This window comes from Panicum virgatum, chromosome 3K (genome assembly GCF_016808335.1).
Source record: "Panicum virgatum strain AP13 chromosome 3K, P.virgatum_v5, whole genome shotgun sequence".
Lineage (NCBI taxonomy): Eukaryota > Viridiplantae > Streptophyta > Magnoliopsida > Poales > Poaceae > Panicum > Panicum virgatum.
The window spans coordinates 17,302,633-17,325,108 of NC_053138.1; the positions used below are offsets into that span (position 1 = coordinate 17,302,633).

Sequence of the window (22,476 nt, forward strand, 5' to 3'; positions counted from 1 at the left end):
CTTTTAAAGTGAACGGCAAGACGTAATTTTTATTAGAAGAAGAAAATTAAGAGATACAAACAAACTTCAAACTCCAATACAACTGAAGCCTTTTTTGTTTTTTCTCTTCTCCATTTCTGTTTTTTCACGGTGCGGCAGTACTGTGGTGTTTTTCCTTCAGGGCCCCCCTGTATCTTTCATTGCGCAACTCGGCGCGGCGACAGGTCACCGCAACGCTCAGGACGCAACTTGTTGTTGATCATGATCTTGAGAGCTTCTCCGTTTCCGCGCCCGGGATTTGGTACGCAGGAGTATAACAAAGGGCATGCATTAGCTGTTCATGTCCGGATGCTTCAGTAAATCGAGCCATCGGCATCAGGCAGGTTTAGGCCTTTGCTCGTATGGTCACTAATTCTAACGCGTGAAAGGACTTTTTCGAATCCGAGTAAAAATCCTTGACTGCGAGCCGTCCGCACGTTAGTTTTGACACAATGTCCACGCGCACTTCCAAAAGAAGCAGCTAGTATTTCCAGAATCCAGATACGATTCGGTATTCATTCTCGCCTCTCTTCCTGTGCACACACACCTGGGCGGCTAGATCGCCATTTCCTTGCCGGCGGTCACCGTCGCCTGCAGGTGTGAAGAAGAGGGATCCCGACGTGCAGCCATGCAGCGCTCGCGAGAGGCGCCACGACGACGCGGCACGACTGACGATTCGGCGGGTGATCTCGTCAGAGACGCTCCACACGCAAGGCACAACGACAAAAACAAAAAGAAATTGCGAGAAAGGAGTGGAACGGAGCGAAAAGGATCCGGCGGGGGACGGCGGCTGAGCCTGAGCGCGGATGGATCACCGCCCTGTGCCGGTGGGAGGCTGAGGCAAAGCCGAGCGGCCGGCAACCACCCACCCCACCAGGCACCAGCAGCCAGCAGATGGGTCGGCACCGAGCGGCCGACCCGGGGCCCAGGTGCGGCCGCAGCGGACGACAGAGACGGTGCGCGGGGCGGCGACGGCTGACCCGATCGGACAGCCGCGTCAGCCCGCACTCCACCCACGCGCATCACATGAATATTGCCACGTCCACCGGCCGGAGCGGCGAGCGGGACTGGGTCCGCCGTCCGAGCCGGAGGGGGGGTTGGGAGCGAGGAGCGACCGAGCGATGCGGGAAGCTGGAGCGAGCGACCGGCCCCGAGCAATATTGCGAGACTGGACTGGCCGAGTGATTGACTGCTTTAAGGGTCGTGGATAATTTTTGCAGCGCCATGTAAAAACAAAAATTAATATAGCGAAATCCTAAGCAACATTAATGAACTATAGCCATTAGCTAGCATTTGTTTTGGCATATTCACTCCGCCCTAAATTACTGATCATTTTAGCTTTTTCAGGTATATAGTTTACCATGAATAGATAATTCAGATCACCTTGATTTCAAGTCACGCTCCGCTAGTACACTCGAGCTGTCGGTGTTGAGCAATCGAAACCTTAACTTTTTTCTCTCTCTTTCATTCTGAACATCCGTTCCGTGTAGAATTTTCTGTCTACTTGTTAGGAAACCTCATCCCAGATGCATTGCTCTGATGCAGACTCCTGAATCGCGATCTGCTGCTGCTGCTCGCAGTGACAGGCTGCTCTTCCCAAGTCTCCGCACAAAATCAGTTGACGCCCAACGCAAACGATGCCCAATGTTTCAGGATAACAGGACTTCAGCATCACTCACGCAAAGTCACAACACGATCAGGGCTTGCGGCTGCAAAAAGCACAGTGCAGCGTCCCAGTTGCTACGGGCCTACGGCAATACTGCTTCTGGGCTTCATTATCCAGTCCAACTCGACAGGCATAAAAAACTGGCGATAAAATGCCCCGAAAAACTTGGACCTCAGCCTCATAAATTTATCCCCGAGGCCCACCCGGTTTGACTCAGCAGACGGCGACGCGACGACGTGTCCCCGTCCCCGCTCATATCCGCCCGCCCATCCATCCACGTGTTCTTGGCTTCCGGAACACCCCCCGCCCTCCTCCCTCGCGCGGCGCCCGTTCTTCTTCTTCCGACGGCTATAAATAACCTCCCCCTTCCGCCGAAGCTCCGCTCCCAACCCCTCGTTTTTTCCCTGCCTCTTTTCTCAATTCGAGCCTTCCAGCCCACGCCCATTCCTGGACTGCTCCCCAAACGGTCAAAGCCAGAGCCGATCGCGCGCGGCGGCGATAACGAGAAGGTAGCTGAACCGGCCGGGAGGAGGAAGAGCCGCCGGCGAGCAGCAATGCCTTACTGCGAGGTGGGTAGGTACGCGGACGGCGAAAAGTGGGAGGGCGTCCGGCTCTTCTACCGCCGCTACGGCCGCGGAGCCACCAAGGTGCTCCTCATCATCGGTACGCACGCCAATGTCTCTCCCTACCTCAGAGGAAGAAGGGAGGCATCGTGTTCTCCTTCTCATGGAAAGATTACTTTTTTGTTTCCTCTTGCGCTTTTTGCTGAGAAACGGTTCGGTGTTTGGTTTGGGGTCGGAATCAAAAGGATTGGCGGGGACGCATGACTCGTGGGGCCCGCAGATAAAGGGGCTGACCGGGTCGCTGGAGCCCGCCGACGACGAGCCCCCGCGGCCGGACGAGGAGGCCGGCGCCGGAGCCGCCGGCGCGGCGGAGGCGGCGCCCGCAGAAGGGGATGATGCCGGCGGCGATGGCATCGAGGTCTGTTGCTTCGACAACCGCGGCGTCGGCCGCAGCTCCGTGCCCCCGAACAAATCCTACTACTCGTGAGTTTCCGCTCCCGATCTCCTCCAGCAGATCCAGTTCCCCGTCAGTGGCAATGGTTTTAACGATCGGCGGGGGCGTTTTGGTTGGTTCTGTAAATGGAATTGCTTGCTCTGCTCCCGTTAAGATTCAGAACCGTACATGGGGATATGGTGGAGGAGCAGCTGCATGTAGCTTTTCATGAGAAAAATAAAGAGTAAAATGCACTAGGATCCTTAAACTAGTTGACCTATTCTGTTTAGACCTAAACAGAACAGGTCAACTAGTTTAAGGACCCCTAGTGCACTTGAATAGAACGTAGACCTAAAAATGCATTTTCGAAGTTCATGGACCTAAACAGAACATGTCAACTAGTTTAAGGATCCCCAGTGCATTTTACTCAAAAAAAAATCCACATTTCAATTGTTTACAGGCAAAATAGCTTTCACAAGAAAATGAGTGATGGGGAAGAAAGGTTGGGAATATCTTCCAGATCACGCTCATGTGTTGAGAAGTCAAAATGGGCGGTGGTTCTGAATACGGAGTATTTGATTTCTGAAACATGTTCTCTCATCTCTGGCAGGACGGGGATCATGGCGAAGGACGCCTTGGCCTTGATGGATCATTTGGGGTGGAAGAAAGCACATGTCTTTGGCCACTCTATGGGTTAGTCCTCCTTGGTCTGCTGCGCCTTTCAATTTTGGGGATCTATAGGCATTGACGCTGCTGTTCTTGCAACCAGGTGCGATGATTTCTTGCAAGCTAGCGGCGATAGCGCCTCACAGGCTGTGTTCACTGGCATTGCTCAATGTTACCGGGGGTGGCTTTCAGTGTTTCCCAAAGGTACTGGAACTATGATACCCTTCTACATATATGTGGAACTGAATGTAACTTTGATATCCTCATTACATATCTGTGGAACTGAATATGCCTAATGTTGCGAGATACAAAGGATATACCGTGAGAGGCACGAACAATAATTTTCAACTGTTCGCGCCACAAGCTAAATGTTTTTTCCCCTTGCTTCTGTAGGTAGACGGGCAGATGCTATCGCTTGCATTCCGTTTCTTAAGGGCGAAAACTCCAGAGGAAAGAGCGCTTGTGGACTTGGAAACCCATTATACGAAGGTGAGGAACTAACAAGGAATCCATTATGATTCCCTGTTTGATGAAAACTTAGCTTATAGTTTCAGATTCTTTCCCTGTTTCATTGTTGATATGTTTTGATTTAACAATGCTCCTATGCAGGAATACCTTGATGAGACTGTTGGGTCATGCACTAGAAGAATGATCCTTTATCAAGTGAGTGCTATCACTACTTTGCAGATGATGCTTTTAACAGTCCTTGGTGAAACATTGATCTTGGTCTTTCGGATGAGACATGTTGCTTTTACACATTGCTTGCTTTGATAATTCTTTGACTGTCATACCATGGGATTATGCTATTTCGACTACATCTTTTGTTATGAATCTGGAATTATTTTGCATCCCCTCTTTAGAATATAATCATATACTGGTACACACTGAAATAAAAATAACATACATTTGACAGCTTATTCGTGCAAGACTCATCTGTAGTTCTGTACTGTGTTGCTTTCAGGAATATGTGAAGGGCATATCTTCAACAGGAATGCAATCTAATTGTGGTTTTGAAGGGCAAGTTAATGCATGCTGGACTCACAACATGACTACAAAAGAATTAGATGCAATACGGTCTGCCGGTTTTCTAATTTCAGTTATTCATGGAAGGTTAGTTTCTCTAACAGCAGATATTATATATTTAGAGAATGGTACCATTTCACTTAGACTTACATAATATGAATGCAGGGACGATATAATTGCACAATTGTGTCATGCAAAACGTCTAGCAGAAAGGCTTGTTCCTGCAGCTAGAATGGTAGAACTTCATGGTGCACATCTAGTGAGCCACGAAAGACCAGATGAGGTAAAGTGTGAACTTTGGTGAAGCAGCAACATGCGTGTCAGGGCCTGATCTCCGCAGGTTGTAGTCGTGCGTGGTTGGAGGGTGAGGGGAGGGAGAGCGGCGGCGACGGAAACGCGACGCCGTCCTGGCGGTCGGCGTCGGCGCAGAGAGAGAGGGGAGCGCGGAAGCAGTTGCCCAAAGGGCCAGGGAGATTGATTCAATCTCTGGCTAATCCCATTGCAATTAAGAGGTTCAGTACATATACTTACACAACACAGGAGTTTCTACAACTAACACAATTGAAAGATGCACAAATTAAAGGGTAACTGACTCCTAATGGAGTCCTTGACGCGCCCACGACTGGCGGCCATAACACTTCTCCCCTCCTCGCGAAACAGCTCGTCCTCGAGCTGGTGTGGCTGCTGTTTTTGGTGGAGATGAGCACGCTTCAGTCGACGGTGTTGAAGAAGAAGGTGAACTCTCTGTAGTGGTCGGCGTGCCAAGCAGGCGAGGCGTTGTCGATCCTGGTGGACAGCAAGGCGAGGAAGTTGGCCGCCGCATTACTCTGGCCGAATGGCTGTAGCTGGAGCGCGGGGACGTGCTGAAGTGCAGGAGGTGCTGGCAGTGCTTGGAGATGCCCATTGTCGTGGAACAGGCTGTAGGCTTCTTGAAGAGTGTTGTTGAGGAAGGAGCAGAGTGTGGTGAAAGAGGGTACCAGGAGGTCGGCAAACCTTGGAACGTGAAGTATGGTGATGTTCAGGTGGTACTGCAGTCCTTGGGAGGTCACAGAGATGCGCCATGAGGTGTTGTGGCAGCGCACCGACAGCACGGTGTCCTCTGCAGCCAATGTCGGTGAAGCAGATGGGCGCATGGCGAAGAGGTGATCTGTTGGAGGAATGTCAGTGCGCAGCGAGCCAACGCCCTTCCACAGCACTCGCTTGCCGTGGTGCCAGGAGGCCATGCAGAGGTCGTCGAAATCCCAAAGGATTGGCCCCAGCGTGCGGAGGAAGGAGACGTCGAGCACCATGTCGTAGTAGTCGAGGGGGATTCGGTAACAGTCGACTTGGAACTCTTCGTGGCCGATCAAGACGCCGACGTCATGAGCAAGGCCTTGACAGACGACGCGATCACCGTTGGCCACCATGACCTGTGCACCGCGTCCCGACTGGAAGTGAAGACCAGCAAACCTCGCGGCGGTGTCGTTGACGAAGTTGTGAGTGGAGCCCGAGTCGAGAAGGTATGTGAACTTCCGGCCACCCACCAGAACGCGCAGCTGCATGGTTGTGACAGCCGTGGTCCCGGTGATGGCGTGCAGGGAGATGAGAGGTGGGTCGTCCTCCTTAGCCATGGTTGCTGCTGCTGGATCGTCGTCGTCGGAGTCGGCCACCTCCAGGTAGAAGAGGCGCGCGCACTGGTGCCCACGGACATACGGCTCGTCACAATTGAAGCAGAGTCCTTGGCGGCGTCGCTCGGCCATCTCTGCTGGGGAGAGACGGCGAAGTGCGCGTGGCGGTGCTGTTGTTGACGATGGCTGGACCGCCAATGCCTGTGTCATGGAGGCCGGGGGTGACGCGGCCTCGATCTGCAGTTGGGGGCGACATTGTGGACGTGGTGGTCGTGCTGCGCTCGAGGCGGGAACCGCCGATGCGCAGCTCTCGTAAGCGCGCGCGAGGGCCATTGCGCGCTGGAGGTCGCCGGGCGCTTGGAGTTCCACATCGATGCGGATCGCATCCGGGAGGCCGCCGGTGAAGAGGTTCACTTGCTGCGCCGGGGTGAGCGCGCCGGCGTGGGCCATCTTCGCCAGGAACGCTTCCTGGTACGCCGCGACGGAACCGCCGAAGGGAAGCCGTGCAAGGTCGGCCAAATGGTTGACTCCGAGGGCGGGGCCGAACCGCTGCTGGCAAAGGAGCTTGAACTGGGTCCTGGGAACGACGCCGATGTCACGCTCCAGCATGAAGTACCAATGCTGTGCGGCACCGGTCATGTGGAAGGAGTCCAGCCACACCTTGTCGCCCTCGCCGGTGCGCTGCGCTCGGAAGAAGTGCTCACAGTGGTTGATCCAGCCGAGCGGGTCGTCCTTGCCATCAAATGTGGGGAACGAGAGCTTGTGGAAGCGAGGGACATGGAGGCCATCCCCCTGGTCGTCGTGGGCGGCCGACAGCACTGGTGTTGCGCCGGCGAGGATTGGAATCGGCGATGGGGAGTGGGGAATGGGGATCTGCGTGATTGGCGTGTGGTGGATTGGGCCCGCTGTCGGCCCGACGGTTGCTGTAGGGAAGGGGGCCGCTGGAATGCCGCCGTAGCCTGGAATCCCGAATGGCAAGGAGGCCGGCGGCGCAGATCCGTCCGTGGTCACGGCGGCGCGGCCTAGAGGAAGGGATCCCGAGGCCGGGGCGGATGAACCGGGGCGGAGCTCGACAGCGGCAAGGCGAGCAGCGAAGTTCCCCATTTGCTGCTGAAGTTCGTAGATCGCCGTGGTGAGGGAATCGAGGGCCATAGTGGTTGGATCGGCCGGCGCCGGCATGGCATTGGGCGGCTGTCGAGGGGAATCGAACAGAGGAGCAGTGGTGCGCGGAGCGGAGGTGGAGGGGATGGCGGCGGACGCGGATGCGGTGGTGGGAGGAGCGGCGGTGGATTGCCCAGACATCGTGGAGGCCGCTGATACCAGATTGTCAGGGCCTGATCTCCGCAGGTTGTAGTCGTGCGTGGTTGGAGGGCGAGGGGAGGGAGAGCGGCGGCGACGAAACGCGACGCCGTCCTGGCGGTCGGCGTCGGCGCAGAGAGAGGGGAGCGCAGAAGCAGTTGCCCAAAGGGCCAGGGAGATTGATTCAATTTCTGGCTAATCCCATTGCAATTAAGAGGTTCAGTACATATACTTACACAACACAGGAGTTTCTACAACTGACACAATTGAAAGATGCACAAATTGAAGGGTAACTGACTCCTAATGGAGTCCTTGACACGCCCACGTCTGGCGGCCATAACATGCGCCACTGAAATGTTAAGGACATCGATGAGGATTTTTTTTGCTTAAACTGTTGCATGTCGGGGGGAAGGGGGACCAAAATATCTAACAAGTGAAGTTTACATGTTGTGGCTCACTTCAAGCATCACTCCTGATAAAAAATGAACTAGAAAATACTCAACTTTTGAAACAAAGGAGGATTGAATGAGAAACCTCTTACAACTTGTGCACATACTCCGAAGTTGCTAACTGAAATAAGATCAGACATTGCAGATATGTTAGAAGAGAACTGTTACTTTTGAAACATAATATGTTACTTTTGAAGAGAACTGTTTTCCATGGCTAGTTTTAGCACAGAACTGTAGGATCCAATTGGCTACCAAAAAAAAAATCATATTTGAAGCCATGTTACGTCAAGTATTGTTTTTAAAATAAGATCAGACATTACAGTTATCTGCAAGCATCATTCATCACCTAAGCGTGTAACAGAATCCATTTAGCCTGTGAATTGTATTTGGCTTCTAGGAATTTCCTGGAAATGGATAAAAGAAAGGGTTTGGAATTCCAAACTAAATACTACCACTAATATGTTGACATTCGCATATTCATGTACTGGCTAATTATGAGAATATTTCGACAATACTGTATACACCACATGCACCTTAAGAATAATTGACAGAGCATGTCTAATCATTATAGAGAGATGAGTGAAAGAGCAAACCAACCAGCATATAGTGTGCCCATTGACTCTTCCCCACAGTTCTCATTTCTCATTGCGCTTGCTGATTTTTGCTTTCCTCCCCTAGTTGACAATTTACAAACCAACTGGCATAGTGTGCCCATTGACTCTTATCCACAGTTCTCAATTCTCATTTCGCTTGCCCATTTTTGCTTTCCTCCATAGTTCACAATTCATCATTCAAGTTATAGCACAGTAAAACTCATGTAAGTTTCTATGAATTCCAGGTGAACAATGCGCTTATGGATCTAATAAAGGCTACCAAATCTGCGGTAAAACCTGAAGAGTGGTCTGCCCAGCCTGAGAATGTATCAGGTAAGAAGACCAAACGTCTCTGATTTCTCATGAAGGCTGATTGTTCCGGAGCACATCTCTTATGTTGCATCTTCATCAGAAACCGGGGCACTTATATCTGGGAGACCCATTACCGTCACGATGCGAACAGATGAAGGTGCGACCGCCACCAATGCTGCCGTAGCAGTCTATAACTTGCTTGGCAAGCTGCAACTAAGCTTTCTTTATCTCATAGGGGTGATAGTCATGGGGTTTGAGCACATGAGGAACATTGTAAAGGTAATGAAGCCAGTAAGGGTGGCAGCAATCGAGTCATAATTCATCATAAGGTAAAAGGATCCTCCATGGGCCCTTGCAGTATCTGTGAAACTAATTCTCTGTGTGGTGGCCTTGCACTTACTGAACTTTCTCTGGTCTTTCAGAAACAAGGACATGTAAATTATTCTCAATACCTTGCGGGAGTCGAGATGATATCTCACTTCTCCCCAATACTTCGGAGATGATGATTTTAGAGTAGCATCTCCAACAAATATGGAACTTTTATGAGAGAACGCCTGCTCATAACATAGCAGAATAATAGGACACAAGAACATCGGCGAAACCATAGTACGCGCCTGGACAGAAGTGTCGCAGGGCGCGGTTGATGTATGTACCTGCAAGAGAGAATCTGCAGCCTGTATCTGTTTCACAGCCACGTGCTGCGCTGGTGCCGCCGGCCTGTTGCCGTGGTCCTGTATCATCCTGAGATTTCAAAATCGATTCTTCGTTGCTTCTACTCCTGTGTGTGGTGTTTCTGAGCGTCTTCAATTTCCTGCATGACGTGAACTGTGTGTAAGCTGTGGACGCGCCGAGCAAGGAAAGCCTACAGCAGCAGCGGCTAGTGTAGAATTCCAGACCAGAATTTCACGAGGTATAAAGGGTAAAATAAAAACATCACGGCTAACATCCAGGAACACTGAACGTCTGCACCGGCCGGCTTGGATGGCACGAGACGCCACCAATGCCGCCGTAGCAGGGCTCTCGGGTGTTGGTCCTGCTCCGTTGCAGTACCTGCCCTGGTCTCCCTTGACCTGCTCTGCCGGTGCCCTTGTCGAATGAATCGCGATGCATGCATTTCCCGGTCCCCTCTGTTATCGAACGCCTCCGCTGGTTAACTGGTGAGAAGAAAGACGCGCGCGAAGTAGTACAAGCTAGAAACTTTCTCCAACCCTGTTTCACCCCCTCAAAAAAAAAAAAAATCTGTTTCGTAGCATACTTGCATTAACGCCTCGGCTGGTTAACTGGTGAGAAGAAAGACGTGCTCTGAATTTCGAATTCCCAATGACCGAAAATACCCCGGACGGCCTACGATGACGCGTTAGGCGATGTTGATATTACTAATTGAAGACTTCTTTTAAAGCCTTCACGTGAAGCCACCTAAGATTGTAGGTCGGCGTCCTAAAAATGAGAGAAACTAGATGATACCCCGCGCGTTGCTGCGGGATTTCTTAAATAAAATTTTAACGTAAAATTTGAAAGTAGAAAAATTAAGATGATTGCATGGCAACATTCACAAAAAAATCGATGGAAAACATAAACAGATGGACTTAGTGGATGTTGATGTGACATTTGATATAATGGGTTCCTATATGATGCGGATAACTTGCATGTTAAGAGAAATAGAGTAAATGACTTTAGTGGGTGTCATATATATATATATAGGCTATACAGATGATATGAATTTTACTTGCATGTTATTTTTATGAGGATCTGGTAGAAATCGATAAACTAACAGAAGTAACATCAATAGAATATTTGATCACATTATAGAAGAATAGGTGCTCAAAGAAATAGAGTATGTATATAAGTCTTTACGTTAATAGATTAAACATTAAAAGTATTGCAAAAATAGAGTATGTATATGACTTTACGTTAATAGATTAAAGATTAAAAGTATTACACATAGTAGAGGTCATATGGACATTTTCTTGTTTATGGAATCTCGTAAAAATCGATAAGCTAAAAGAAGAAACACCAATAGAATATTTGATCACATTATAAAAGAATAGGTGATGAAAAAATAGCGTATGTATATGATTTTACTTTACTTAATTAAAGATTAAAAGTATTGCATATTGTAGAGATGACATGAACATTTTTTGTAATTAATAAGATAGTTGAAAGTTAGTGGGACACTTAGTGGAGAATGAGGTGAACACCTTGCATGAAGAGAAAAATAGTTAGTGGGTGCTATCTATATAGGATATATAGATCAAAGAAGTCTCCACATGAAGCCACCTGGATCTTAGGTGGACGCTCTAGAAAATGAGAGAAATCAAAGAAATTCTCTAAAAAAAAAGCAAAACATCTGGCCGTCAATCTATATAATATAATCATAGCCTTTGGATCTACTGTGTTTCATGAAAATTACCCACTTATACCATTACGAAGATTATTATAAAATAACCCCCTATATCTGGATAAACGATAGAATATCAGACGTGGCCCATCGTCCATCACATCGTACCAGACACTGAACTGAATGGCCGAGCTCCCCAATTAACAAACGGATTGTATCAAATGATATTTTTTTGAGATCTCATTCTTATTTAAATCACAGAGAATCTCTATCTCCAAAAAGCTCGGAAGTCAAACTAACAAACCAACATAAAAGGAAAGTTAGCATCCTTCTAAAAAGATCATATCTCTGTTTTTCTACTACTCGCAAAAGCAGATCATGTATTCAGGTATAAGCGCACCACTAGCCGTTTGCCGGAAGGAAGATACGCCGACCGTTCATCGACTCCTTCGGCAAGAACATATGCTGCCAGCCGAGATACGCCGGCCGTTCATCTACTCCTCCGGCAGGAACATACGCTGACGGCCGTTCGAACATAGCTTTGATATATTCCAGGCTTCCGCTATCAATGCAGGTAAGCATGTTGAATCAAAACCGAATGAAGTACTTATGCAATTAGTTTATTAATTTAGTGTCAACCAATATAGCTTGCAATTTTAGATCCGTTTCATCATCTCAGGATCAAATGCAACAAGGGTATATACTCTGTATACAGAATAGTTCCATTTCATATTCAATCTCAATCTATCTCGCAAGATCGTTGTTTTTCTCAAATAGTTGTAGTCCCATTTGTGTGTGTGTGTAACTTCTATATAGAAAAATTGTTGTATTAGATTCATCACCACCTTACTAATGCAGCTAAACAAGTTGCGATGGTGAGCAAAACCTTAAGTGAAATTAGAACATGAAAAGAACTATGGAAAATCAAGGCAAGGGTAACCAGAGTATGGAATGCAATATTGCTCGGTAGTAGTGAACAGTTAAGTCTTTGACATGATCCTTATTGATCAATAGGTATAATAATATGCCACTATGATTGCAATTTTTAAGATTATTTTTAGTTTACAAATTATTAATGATGATAATAAATCAGGGGACCATGATGCACGGAGTTATCAATAAGGCCTATACGGAAAAGTTCAAACCACTAATTGAGGAAGGTAATGTGTACATTATTGCAAATGTCAGAGTCACACCTGCAGCACAGAAATATCGGCCAATGAAAAATGATAAGATACTCAACTTCTTGCCGACAACTACTCTAAAAAAGATAAAAAATGGGGAAAACATTCCAAAGTACAGTTTCAAGTTCATGAACACAGATATGCTTTCTGAAAGAGTAAATGTAGATATGCACCTCTCAGGTAACATCATTGACTTTATATTTTTACACTATTTCTCTCATACGACAGCCATTTAATAATAATTCATATGGACTAGTACGGCCAATTGAGCGGATAACGAATGTCATGGTCACGGTGCTACTTCCGAACGAACAATCCATGCGCGTAATTTGTTTCATCAGGGAGTTCTACGGGATGATAATCGATAAGTTGACAACAGTGGGGCGTAATTAAAGCACGAATACAGAAGAGTCTCGATCGCTCGGAGGCCTGAATCTCTTTACCATACGCCTGGCTAGCGATGGCCTCACTCCCAGCGAGGTGCGCCGCCCAGAAGAATCTCGATCACTCACAAGCACAAAACGCGGAAAGCGATGCTTCAGGGTTATCAGGGGCGCGATCAGCACTGACCTGGTAATCGAGGTGGATATGGTTTCTTCATTACCGCTTGCTCTCCCCGGCGACGGACGCGTCGTCGGCCGACGGCTTCGACCGGATGGTGGCCGCATGAGAGGAGGCTCGGGAGACGTTGAGGTGATGAGAAGCGAGGAGAGGAGTTGTGGCCGTGCGGTGCAAGACATGCGAGGAGGGAGAGAGCGAGGGGCATCCACGGTAGATTCCGCCGTTCCCGGCAAAATATTCCCGCGCGGGAGAGGATATTCCCACGGGCAACGCTGAATATGCCGCGTCCCATTTCTTCTCCTTTCTTCCCCGCGACGGAAAAGAAAGGCCTCTCAATTCCTTACTACTTGGGCCCCGGCCCAACTAGACCTGAGCTCCACCAATCTGGGCGTCGCATGGAACCCAGTCAGTGTGGAGTGCTCGGGAAACGGCGTGGGCCCGCAGCAGCAAGCAGATCGCAGAGCCGCCACCGCCACCGGCGACGACGGGAAGAGGGAAGGGCACGAAGGCGGAGAGCGGCAGCGGAAGCAGCAGCAGCGGCAGCCATGCGCGTGATGGAGAAGCTCAAGATCTTCGTGGTGAAGGAGCCCGTCGTTGCCGCGTCTTGCCTCATCGCCGGATTCGGTACGCGCCCCATCCCTTCGCCCCCGCTCGGGCCCAAACCCTAGCAGATGCGCTCGCGCCCATCGGGAATGGGGACGCCGGCTCCCGTGCTGTTGCTATACCCTACGTGGTGGCTTCAGGGACTCCGTTTGGCTCGGTGTGGGTACCAGGGGGATTGATTTCTAGGGGCTGACCTGCCGGGGCTGACAGACGTCTGGTGACCTTTTCACTTGTTACAATTCGTTAGATCCAGGATCCAAATCTCAAGCATCTGGGATGACCTTTGTCAGCGCTATGTGTAACGCAAAATTCAGCTACCAGCTACCACAAACTATACATTTCCCTGCTCAACAAGATGACAATTGAGTTCAATGTTATTGAATAGGCAATAATATTGTTACACCGGGTCCAGTTCAATGTGTGCTTCTATGGAACTAGACATTTCCTTTAGGTTTCTACCTTTTCTTGTTCAATAAATATGTTTTGATGGTACTTGATATACATTGCTAACTTGACTGAACATGTTCTATGTGCTACACTGCTGCATTTCTCTGGCATAGATAAGGGGTTGCAATGGTCTTCATCTCAGGTCAACATATTGTTTCTCACCATTGTCCATAATCATGTTAAGAGTCAAATGCCTGTTTTTCTGTGGATGTAGATTGCATATCTGCTCTGAGCTTCAGTAATGTTAAGAAAGATTGATTTTGCAAACAAAGATGTCTCTACAGATAATAACAATGAACTCTAGAAATTGGCTGATGCATGCAAATTGTTTAGCCTCCCACATGACATGAATTGCTGCGTGACTGGTGGGGATAGTGCCTTAGGCCTTACTAAACTCATGTGGATTCATTCTCTTGCATAATAGAAAAAATAGATTTAGTAAAGTTTACAATTTTTGCAGAATGGATACTCATGATTATTTTATGAGAAAAGGGATTGCATCTAAAACTTTACATTATTGAGAGACATCTTTGCAGATTGGCTGCATATATTGCACTTAACCTTTTCAACACCTTTGTGCTATCAGTTAATTTCCTGACTTGATCCCCATTGATTAAGTTGTAGTATTGTCCCTGCTAGCTATAGTTGCAATTAAACATTTGGTGCTTCTTAGGTTGTCATTTCTTTTTGTTGCAAATGAATCAATTTGCTGGCAATAAAAGCACTATGCAGTAGGCGTTCGGTTTTTCTCTAGTAGATTCTTCCCACAAAGTGTCAAGCTAAAAGTGGTCAGGTTGAAAGCAAACTGTGTGAAGGTCCATTTCAACATCTATCAAGTTGACATAAAACACATAACATCACATGTTGCTAGTATCACTAGGAGACAAGTAGATGAGAAGTGGTGTTATGTACTTTTGACTGTTTGACATATCAGAAAGCGATCAGATTTTTTTTTTTCACCTGTGAATTCACATTGGAGCAAACTTGTTTCCTGTGATTCTCTAGATGTGCCTGCTGAGTCTATGGAATTATTGATTGGAGTGCTTCTGTCTTGGCTGACCTTATAACTTGCAATTTCAGGTCTCTTTCTTCCAGCAGTTGTTCGGCCAATCTTGGATTCATGGGAAACTGCAGAAAAAGTTCCCCCACCTCCTCTTAATGAAGTATGCGATTTCCTCCATTATTGGGTTGTTCTGTGTGATGCTTTCAGGCATCAAACAATTAACAACTTTTCCATTCAATTTCCCATCATTTCCCAACCGAGAATATTTATTTTGTACAATTCAATTCTTATCAAATAAACTTCCTTGTCATATTTAATTAGGAAAAAAAACTCCCTATTTGGTCACCCCAAGCCAACTTTGCTAAAAAAAATTGCCAGAAAATGAGTCCTAAATACATTACAGACATCTCAGAGTAAATCGCAGAGAGTGTCCGTTTAAACTTTGTGTTGCATAATTGCATCCTTGTGTTGTCAAACCTGAGGAATCACCACACCATATTTCGCTTGCCATTTCCTGATTCTATTGGTTTGAACAATGAAGCCTAAGTACCACCCTAGGCTGTTTACATGCTGTTATCCTGTCACTGAAAATGTTTGAGCCAGCGTTTAATTGTCTGTCACTTCTGCAGGTGGTTGCAGGTGTCACCGGCAAGAAAAAGTAGTGAACTTGCATGTTGTCCCTCGTCAATGCTGTCCAACATTTTCTTCCCCTTGTTTTCTGGCAACCAGATTGTAACTTGGAAGGCTCTCCCAGGGTCGCAGTCTTGAACTCTAGATTATATCGGCGAAATAATCATTGTACCTGAACCTCATAATACTGCAACGTGACAGTTTTGGAAATTTTCCTTCGCAAGAGGTTGATAGAATGTCGGTACGTTTTGGATTGTGCTCATCATAAACCATTTGGTGGATCCGTCTGGATTTCCTTTCAATAATCAGAACCGCCCTCACCGCCGCACGGCCTGCCAGTTTTGTGACCTTGTAGTCTCAGCATGGCGTGTGACCTCGACTGCGTTTGTGCCTGGTGCCTCCACGGTGCCGCGCGGCGCTTCCGCATCCAATTTGACGTCCAGGATTTAAAAAAAGCTACAAAAAGCTCGTAAAACTGAGCTTTTCAATTTTCTGTATACACTCAGCTCTTCTTTATTTTCAGCTTTTCAGAAGCCGTAGGAGAAATTTTATTTAAGCTTCTGATAAGCTGCCAGGAAGCTTAAACGGGTAGGCACAGGTGCTATTGGGCTGAGAGGTATTATTAGGCCGATGCTTTGACCCGTACAGCCCACAAGTAAGATGTCCAGCCCAAATAAGCCCACGAAGCGGCCCGCCAAACCTAGGGTTTACGAGCACGCCGCCTGTATAAAAGAAGCGAGGCTCCGAGCCGCCCCCGACTCCCGCAGCCGCCACCCCCATACCGGACCGGAGCTAGGCGACGCAGCGGCACCTCATCTCCGGTAAGTGGAGATTGCCCCGTCCTGGCATGCGATGATGATTTGTTAGCTCCAGTATCGTCTGCTCTGCTCTATTTCGTGGTTAGATTTGCGCAGTTCGAGTTGTTGCTGATTTAACAATCGCCTCCTTGCTATGTACGCCACCATTCGGAGCCATTTGTATGATCCTGCTGGGAAATTGTTGGGTTCGCTTGGTGTGCGCGATTCGTTTGTCGGTTACAAGTAGCTGTAGCCTCCTTGCATCTTAGTTTACTCTCGTTCTGTGTTAAGGTTTTCTGCAATCTGCTCTTCTCTCAGCTAGATCCGGTAGCAACCTAGCGCGTAGGATTAGGTATATCGTTGGAAATATTGATGAAAATGTTCCGCTCTTACTAGAAATCGTAGGCTTGGCTACCTGTTGCAATCGAATTCACTTCACCGCGGATGCCCAGATGATTAGTTTTTCCCCTTGTGTGTTTCCTGATGATTAGTTAAGGAGTCTCACATTAGGTATTTGATTTGGTTATGTAGGCGAAGGGAAATGGCGACCGTTCCAGGGGATCTGATCTGGCAGATTGTGAGGAAGAACAACTCCTTCCTGGTGAAGCAGTTCGGCAATGGCAATGCCAAGGTGCAGTTCACCAAGGAGCCCAACAACCTCTACAACTTGCACTCCTACAAGCACTCTGGTAGGTTGCTGTTGCTCAGTTTCTGAGATGTCCTGCATACATAAGACATTGTTGCATCTTTGCAATGAATAATAAATAAATAAATAAGTGCTGACTGCCTGTGGCTTACTATGTTAGGTCTGGCAAACAAGAAGACCGTGACAATCCAGCCGGCAGCTGGAAAGGACTCCGCTGTGGTCCTCTCGACGACCAAGACCAAGAAGCAGAACATGCCTGCGAAGATCAACCACAAGTCTGTCATGCGCAAGGAGTTCCGCAAGATGGCCAAGGCTGTGAAGAACCAGGTACTAGCACATGAAAATGCATAATGTCTATGTTAATTTGATAATGCCATTAATTCTATATCCTGTAATGCACATTTTCTTTGCTGTATGGATTGGATATTGTTTTTGTATATTTTTACTGTTTTTTTTTGCTGTGATGAGCCATAACAAGAAGGCCAACTGATCAACTGGTTCTTCGATGAAATATAGCTGATACGCTTGGCTTCTGAGCAGAATATTGGTTCTTGGTTTCATATATTATTCCTGTTAATTTGTACACTGGTTATTTTGAACTTAATGTGTTTGAAATATAAGTTTTCTGTTCTGCTGCTTGTATGGTGATATGCGAGTTTTTTTGTTTGATAGAATCCTTTTTATATGTTTGGGTTTCATTGCTGACCCAAGGTGTAGCGGTGATGAGCCATAACTTGTAAGAAGACCAACTGATCAATTGGTTCTTCGATGAAATATAAGCTGATACGCTTGGCTTCTGAGCTAAAACTGCAGACTATCCTGTCTTGGCTTCTGAGCCATAACTGCAGACTGATCAATTGGCTTGCATATTCCTTTGAAAGGGTTTCTTCAACCAGTTCACTTGTACTTGTTGGTACCATATGATCAGAACATTCTCATTTACATTTTGTTTACCTTGCAGGTTAGCGACAACTACTACAGGCCTGACCTGACCAAGCCGGCCCTCGCAAGGCTGAGCTCAGTGTACCGCAGCCTCCAGGTTGCCAAGTCTGGCGTCAAGAAGAAGAACAGGCAGCCGAAGCACTAAGCTTTGTGTTTTGTTGAGGGGCCTGTTGGTGCTCGTAGTCCCAGCTTATTATCTATGTTCCAACAGTTTTGAGACTTGAAGTGAGACTTGTTAGAACTAGAGCAACCATGTTAAAGCTGCTGCTGTGTCATTCCATAATCACAAATTGCTTGGCACTTGATGATTGCTACTTTATCTGCAAACTTGCTGCGCACGATTACCCCCGTTTTCAGAATTTGCTCTTCCAGTTCCATCTAATATTGGGGTCTGGTTTCTGGTACTTGGTGATGCTAAGCTAGTTGTGTTGGGGAGCATCGTTTTGACTATGCTGTCCCTATGCTTCGTCGTCCGTGCCAAATCGGTGCTTTGTTATTGCTACTTTGCTAGAAGCTACCAATTTGTTTACAAGGACTCCCTATGTCGCTTTGGACGACCTAGAGTAACGATAGTCTGGAGTCTGGACGCTCGAAGCCAATCGTGTTACATTGCATTCTAATAGAATCTCTGCATAGAAGCTATAAAAGCACATCAGGCAGGGATTCGTACACTTGCTGTAACGTTGGATACATACAGAGAACAGCCCTGGTTCGCCTGCGGCTGAGTGCTGACAGGTGACGGCAAACGCTACGTCCTGTGAGTTATCATAGCGTTGCCGTTCAGCTGTTTCTCCTGCTCTTGCTGCTGCTGCTGAGGCCCGATCCGGTGCATCACTGCCCGGTAGGCCGAGAGCCCGATCTTGTGCACCCTGTCGTACATCCTCTCCGGGCGCAGCGCCGCGACGTACAGGCCGACGGCGTCGAGCTGCCAGCCGCTCCTCCCGCAGAACCCGACGATGACGCCTCCGTCCACGGGGAACGTGAACGGCGTGCCCTCCGCCGCACCGAACGGCCCGTACGCCCTCTGGCTGCTCCGGAACGCCAGCGACCGGATCACCGGCGAGCCGCCGTGCGCGACCGGCGAGTAGTGCCCGCTCACGGCCGTCAGGTACTCGTCCGGGAAGCTCAGCTTGATCTGCGTGCGTGGGCGCAACACATCCGGCCAACAAACTCAGCACCAGCCAGCAGTGTCATGTTTGGAACGAGATCCGCTGCAGTTGAGTGCCCTGCAGTGGTGTCCGTGACACGTGGGCCCCACACATGCAGGCCCACCTGTCAGTGTCCCAACTGCAGGCTGCCGAACTGCAGCGGATCCCTTTCCGTCATGTTTGGGGTTGGGTGAACCGTGAACGATCACACATGTGAGCGCGACCAACCAAGTGATGCTGTACGTGCCTGAGTGGTGTGGTTGCCGCCGGCTCCTCCGTGCCGCTCGCCGGGGACGTCCAGGCCGTCCCTGTCGTACTCCACGCTGATGCTGTCGATGGACCGGTCGTAGGACACGGTGATGCTGCGGATCCCGGAGTGTCCGCCGTCGTCCCACGGGTGCCCCCCGGCGCCGCCCCATGGGCCAACCTTCATGAGCTTCTTGGACACAACCATCTTCCTCTGAGGTTGCTGCTGCTGAAAAAAAACAATAGTACAGTTTAGTGTTGGGAGATGGTGTGTACGTGTTTCAAAGCATGTTTATGTCAGTCTGAACATAGGCACAAAGAGATGTGCAGGAAAGCCGTGAAAATCCAGAGGATTCCTATCTGCAAGAAATGAAAGGGCAAATTTAATAGAATGCGAGGGCAGTCCATTTGTGTACCATGCTTGCTTCCAGAGATTTGCAGAGGTACACAAGTGGTAAGATTAGCAACTAAAGTTTCTTCGAGGGCAAGTGTGCTTTGTAGATGGAAGAAATTGCACAACAAACCAAAAGGTGTAAACTCTTTTAAAGAGGCAGCAGGATGTGGGGGATGACTGGGGACAAGAATTAGATGCCCCAAGGGATCAGTGTACTGCTTTCTAGAAAGATAAGCATATTGCACAAGAGCATTTTGTTCTTCGGCAAGAAGTCTCATGAAGAATCTTGAAATTATGGGTAATTTACTGTTCGATTTTAGCATGCCCCTTGTATTTATTGAGCAACTGTCTATGAAGTTGCCTTCAAGAAAAAGGGAAGTACAACGGTTGCACTGCTGCCTTAAACTTTAAGCGCGCAAGGTTTTGTACTTGTACATCAGATGGTGACTCAGAACATTTAAAGGACAAACATGAAAGATATAGGTTGTCTGATAGATGATCATGAAACTGGAGAATAGGATGCCATGGAGCTGACAGCATCATTGGCAAAGGAGAATGATTCATTTGGCCTATTTTTGCTGAAGTTTCTTTTACGCACAAGATAGTGCCTACTCCATTGAACAAAGCAGGAGAAAACACAAAACAGACTTTCCTGGGAGGTTTGTTCAAGAATTCGTATTTTCTGGCCAAACCTAACGGATTTATTGTCAGAATCTTTCATAAATTGCAGCCATAATCACCCAAACTTGTATGTATGAAATGTCACATGTCCATTGCAAGTTTGCAACACAGTCCATAAGGCTGTATTTGTGGTGTGTCCAATAATCATTGTGGAGACTTAGTTGGGTACCACTGAACCAACAGGACACGAGAATCTTAGCTGACATAAAGTCCAAAAGAAGCCAATAATACACACAGCTAATCCTTGTAGAATTAGTAGAACTTCATATATTATCAGAACAAAATATTCCAGAGCTGTACAGAATACAATGAAGCAGATAAGAGGTAGCTGTCATTTTCTGAGGCTTCAGGTACATGCTCCACCACATTTGCAGTAATTATGGTACCTGTGGTTTCAAGTAAATACCTGTATGTGACAGGCCATCTGATATTGACTTTTCATTTGCACTGTCAGTAGCTCAAATTGCCCATCTTTTGTGACATCCTGCCGTCTATCTGCTGTACTTTTACATTCTAGAGGCAGAGTTCGCTGTGCAGGCAATGCTACCGTTACAAATTTCAACATTAATTTGCCAAGAATCAAATAAGCAGTCTGACAGCCAAATCCTCTTGTCCCATGGGATACCCAACGCATGCATTGGTATCATCAAAACCAGACTGTATAGCAACCTAAAGCTCTGCTGATCTGTGCTTTACTGGAGATATCAAGAACTAATCAAATCATCTGATGAGGTGTATTGTTGTCTGCTGTCCAGATCATCATGCCCTTTTGTTGCATTGGCTGCCAAGCAGTGTTCAAATTCTTTAAACCAACCTCCAAATTTTGAACTACAAATATTAGAAATATGCTAACCGTAGCTTGATTTGTGCAGTTGGAAAACAGCAAGTCTCCTATCTTTAAGCTAATCATGGGGCTGCAACTAATTTATGAGCTGGCTGATGGAAATCGGCCAGACTGTGAATTAAACGTGGGCCCCAAACCTTCTCTCCGCTCACCTATAAAACAGGCTCTCGCCTTCTCTGACCTCTCACAACTCGTTGCATTTCCTTACAAGCTCACAACGCAAAGCTAGCACGCGCAAACCTCTGTTAGCTTCACGCCTTCACAGCGTCATGGCCTCCAAGATCTTGTACGTCGCCGTCGTCGCGGCCGTCGCCGTGTCCTCCTTCGCCGGCGTCGTCTTCGCGGCCGACGCCCCGGCGCCGAGCCCCACCTCCGGCGCGGCGGCCGTCTCCTCGTCGCTCGTGGCCGCCGTCCTCTGCCCGGCCGTGGCGCTCCTCCTCGGCAGCCTGCGCCACTGAGCCCTCGGCGGATCGTCGTAGACGGAAGCTGCTGCCAAGTGCCACCACATGCGTCGCATGATATCTTTTACCTGCTTGCTTGTTTCCTGACCAGTGTTTTTGTACTACCGATCGAACCGCATGGAATTTTATTCATTCAGAGATTCAGACCATTTCTGTAGCAGCATTGATTCGGTGTGTCAATTATCATGTGTGCCCAGATTCTGATGACATTTTTCGAGCATTGAAAGACTGAATTTTTATCTGTTGTGATAATGAGGAAATGTGTTGCTTTCTTTGTGATTTCCACCCCAACCCCAAGCTATGGCCTGTGACTTTTTCTTTACAAAGTCGAAAGGCAGGTACGCACGTATCGCCTTTTGAGTATTTGCATCTCATTCGCAGAGGAAAGCGGCGCTTTAGTTGAGATAAAAAAAAATGGGGACAAAGCGTAAAACTAAAGCAGAAGCAGGTTAACAAAGCAGCTCCCTCTGCTGTAAAGCAGCTACTCGCGGAAATAATGCAACCAACCAAATCTATCATTTTTTTTATACTTTTGTTCTGTTCGTCTGATCACCGAGTTCCTTTGCTGCTCTTCAGCTGATCATTGATGCCGACGCCTGCTTGCATCGCAGCTGGTCGTCGACCGAATTCAAGTAGCAATCCATTTGCATTCAGAGGGGGCTGAACCAACCTTGAATTCACGTTGTAATCCATATTGTTTTGCTTGCCTTTCACCATTTCTCTTAAGAATTTCTTCAAAAAAAATGTTTAAAAACAACAACAAACGCGTGCTTATTAACGCTAGCTTGCGACACGCACGGCGTGGCCATGGCAACCGCTCCGGCAACCGCACCCAACGCACAGCGAACGGCTGCTCGGCCGGCCGCTCCTCGCTCGCCACGCCCTGCGCGCTCCGATCGTGAAAGGAACATTGTTTGTCTCG

General features: G+C 47.9%; 5 protein-coding genes and 2 non-coding genes across 9 annotated transcripts; 5 read left to right on the plus strand and 2 right to left on the minus strand.

The window, feature by feature from the left end:
• The first annotated feature begins 1,995 nt into the window (after positions 1-1,995).
• Positions 1,996-9,402, plus strand: LOC120697973 (putative aminoacrylate hydrolase RutD). 2 transcript variants are annotated; one of them, XM_039981372.1, is made up of 12 exons: positions 1,996-2,347; positions 2,493-2,730; positions 3,291-3,373; positions 3,450-3,550; positions 3,740-3,835; positions 3,956-4,009; positions 4,308-4,456; positions 4,535-4,652; positions 8,563-8,650; positions 8,730-8,786; positions 8,865-8,958; positions 9,052-9,402. In XM_039981372.1, exons 1-11 carry the CDS (start codon positions 2,239-2,241, stop codon positions 8,945-8,947), a joined length of 1,176 nt encoding a protein of 391 aa, XP_039837306.1. In that variant the 5' UTR covers positions 1,996-2,238; the 3' UTR covers positions 8,948-8,958; positions 9,052-9,402. The 2 variants fall into 2 exon arrangements, with proteins under 2 accessions (XP_039837306.1, XP_039837305.1); XM_039981371.1 differs by having other exon boundaries at positions 1,997-2,347; positions 8,730-8,958.
• Positions 4,823-12,932, minus strand: LOC120697972. Its single transcript, XM_039981369.1, has 3 exons — positions 12,722-12,932; positions 8,322-9,440; positions 4,823-7,845 (listed from the first exon to the last, which is right to left on the minus strand). Exon 3 carries the CDS (start codon positions 7,276-7,278, stop codon positions 5,080-5,082), a length of 2,199 nt encoding a protein of 732 aa, XP_039837303.1. The 5' UTR covers positions 7,279-7,845; positions 8,322-9,440; positions 12,722-12,932; the 3' UTR covers positions 4,823-5,079.
• Positions 12,933-13,090: 158 nt separating this feature from the next.
• LOC120697976 lies at positions 13,091-15,657 on the plus strand. The gene is made up of 3 exons (XM_039981376.1): positions 13,091-13,336; positions 14,843-14,925; positions 15,395-15,657. The coding sequence occupies exons 1-3, from the start codon at positions 13,108-13,110 to the stop codon at positions 15,425-15,427; spliced, it is 345 nt and encodes a 114-aa protein (XP_039837310.1). The 5' UTR covers positions 13,091-13,107; the 3' UTR covers positions 15,428-15,657.
• A 406-nt stretch (positions 15,658-16,063) lies between these two features.
• LOC120697975 (60S ribosomal protein L28-1-like) lies at positions 16,064-18,139 on the plus strand. Its single transcript, XM_039981375.1, has 4 exons — positions 16,064-16,216; positions 16,724-16,881; positions 16,999-17,165; positions 17,800-18,139. Exons 2-4 carry the CDS (start codon positions 16,734-16,736, stop codon positions 17,923-17,925), a joined length of 441 nt encoding a protein of 146 aa, XP_039837309.1. The 5' UTR covers positions 16,064-16,216; positions 16,724-16,733; the 3' UTR covers positions 17,926-18,139.
• Positions 17,293-17,379, plus strand: LOC120701639. Its single transcript, XR_005686204.1, has one exon. It is a non-coding gene; the product is annotated as a small nucleolar RNA R24 (small nucleolar RNA).
• On the plus strand, positions 17,552-17,643 carry LOC120701638. Its single transcript, XR_005686203.1, has one exon. It is a non-coding gene; the product is annotated as a small nucleolar RNA R24 (small nucleolar RNA).
• A 223-nt stretch (positions 18,140-18,362) lies between the features above and the next one.
• Positions 18,363-19,807, minus strand: LOC120697974 (jacalin-related lectin 19-like). Of its 2 annotated transcripts, none has more exons than XM_039981374.1 (3): positions 19,591-19,807; positions 19,176-19,400; positions 18,363-18,915 (listed from the first exon to the last, which is right to left on the minus strand). In XM_039981374.1, exons 1-3 carry the CDS (start codon positions 19,591-19,593, stop codon positions 18,529-18,531), a joined length of 615 nt encoding a protein of 204 aa, XP_039837308.1. In that variant the 5' UTR covers positions 19,594-19,807; the 3' UTR covers positions 18,363-18,528. The 2 variants fall into 2 exon arrangements, with proteins under 2 accessions (XP_039837308.1, XP_039837307.1); XM_039981373.1 differs by having other exon boundaries at positions 19,176-19,403; positions 19,591-19,799.
• Positions 19,808-22,476: the final 2,669 nt, after the last annotated feature.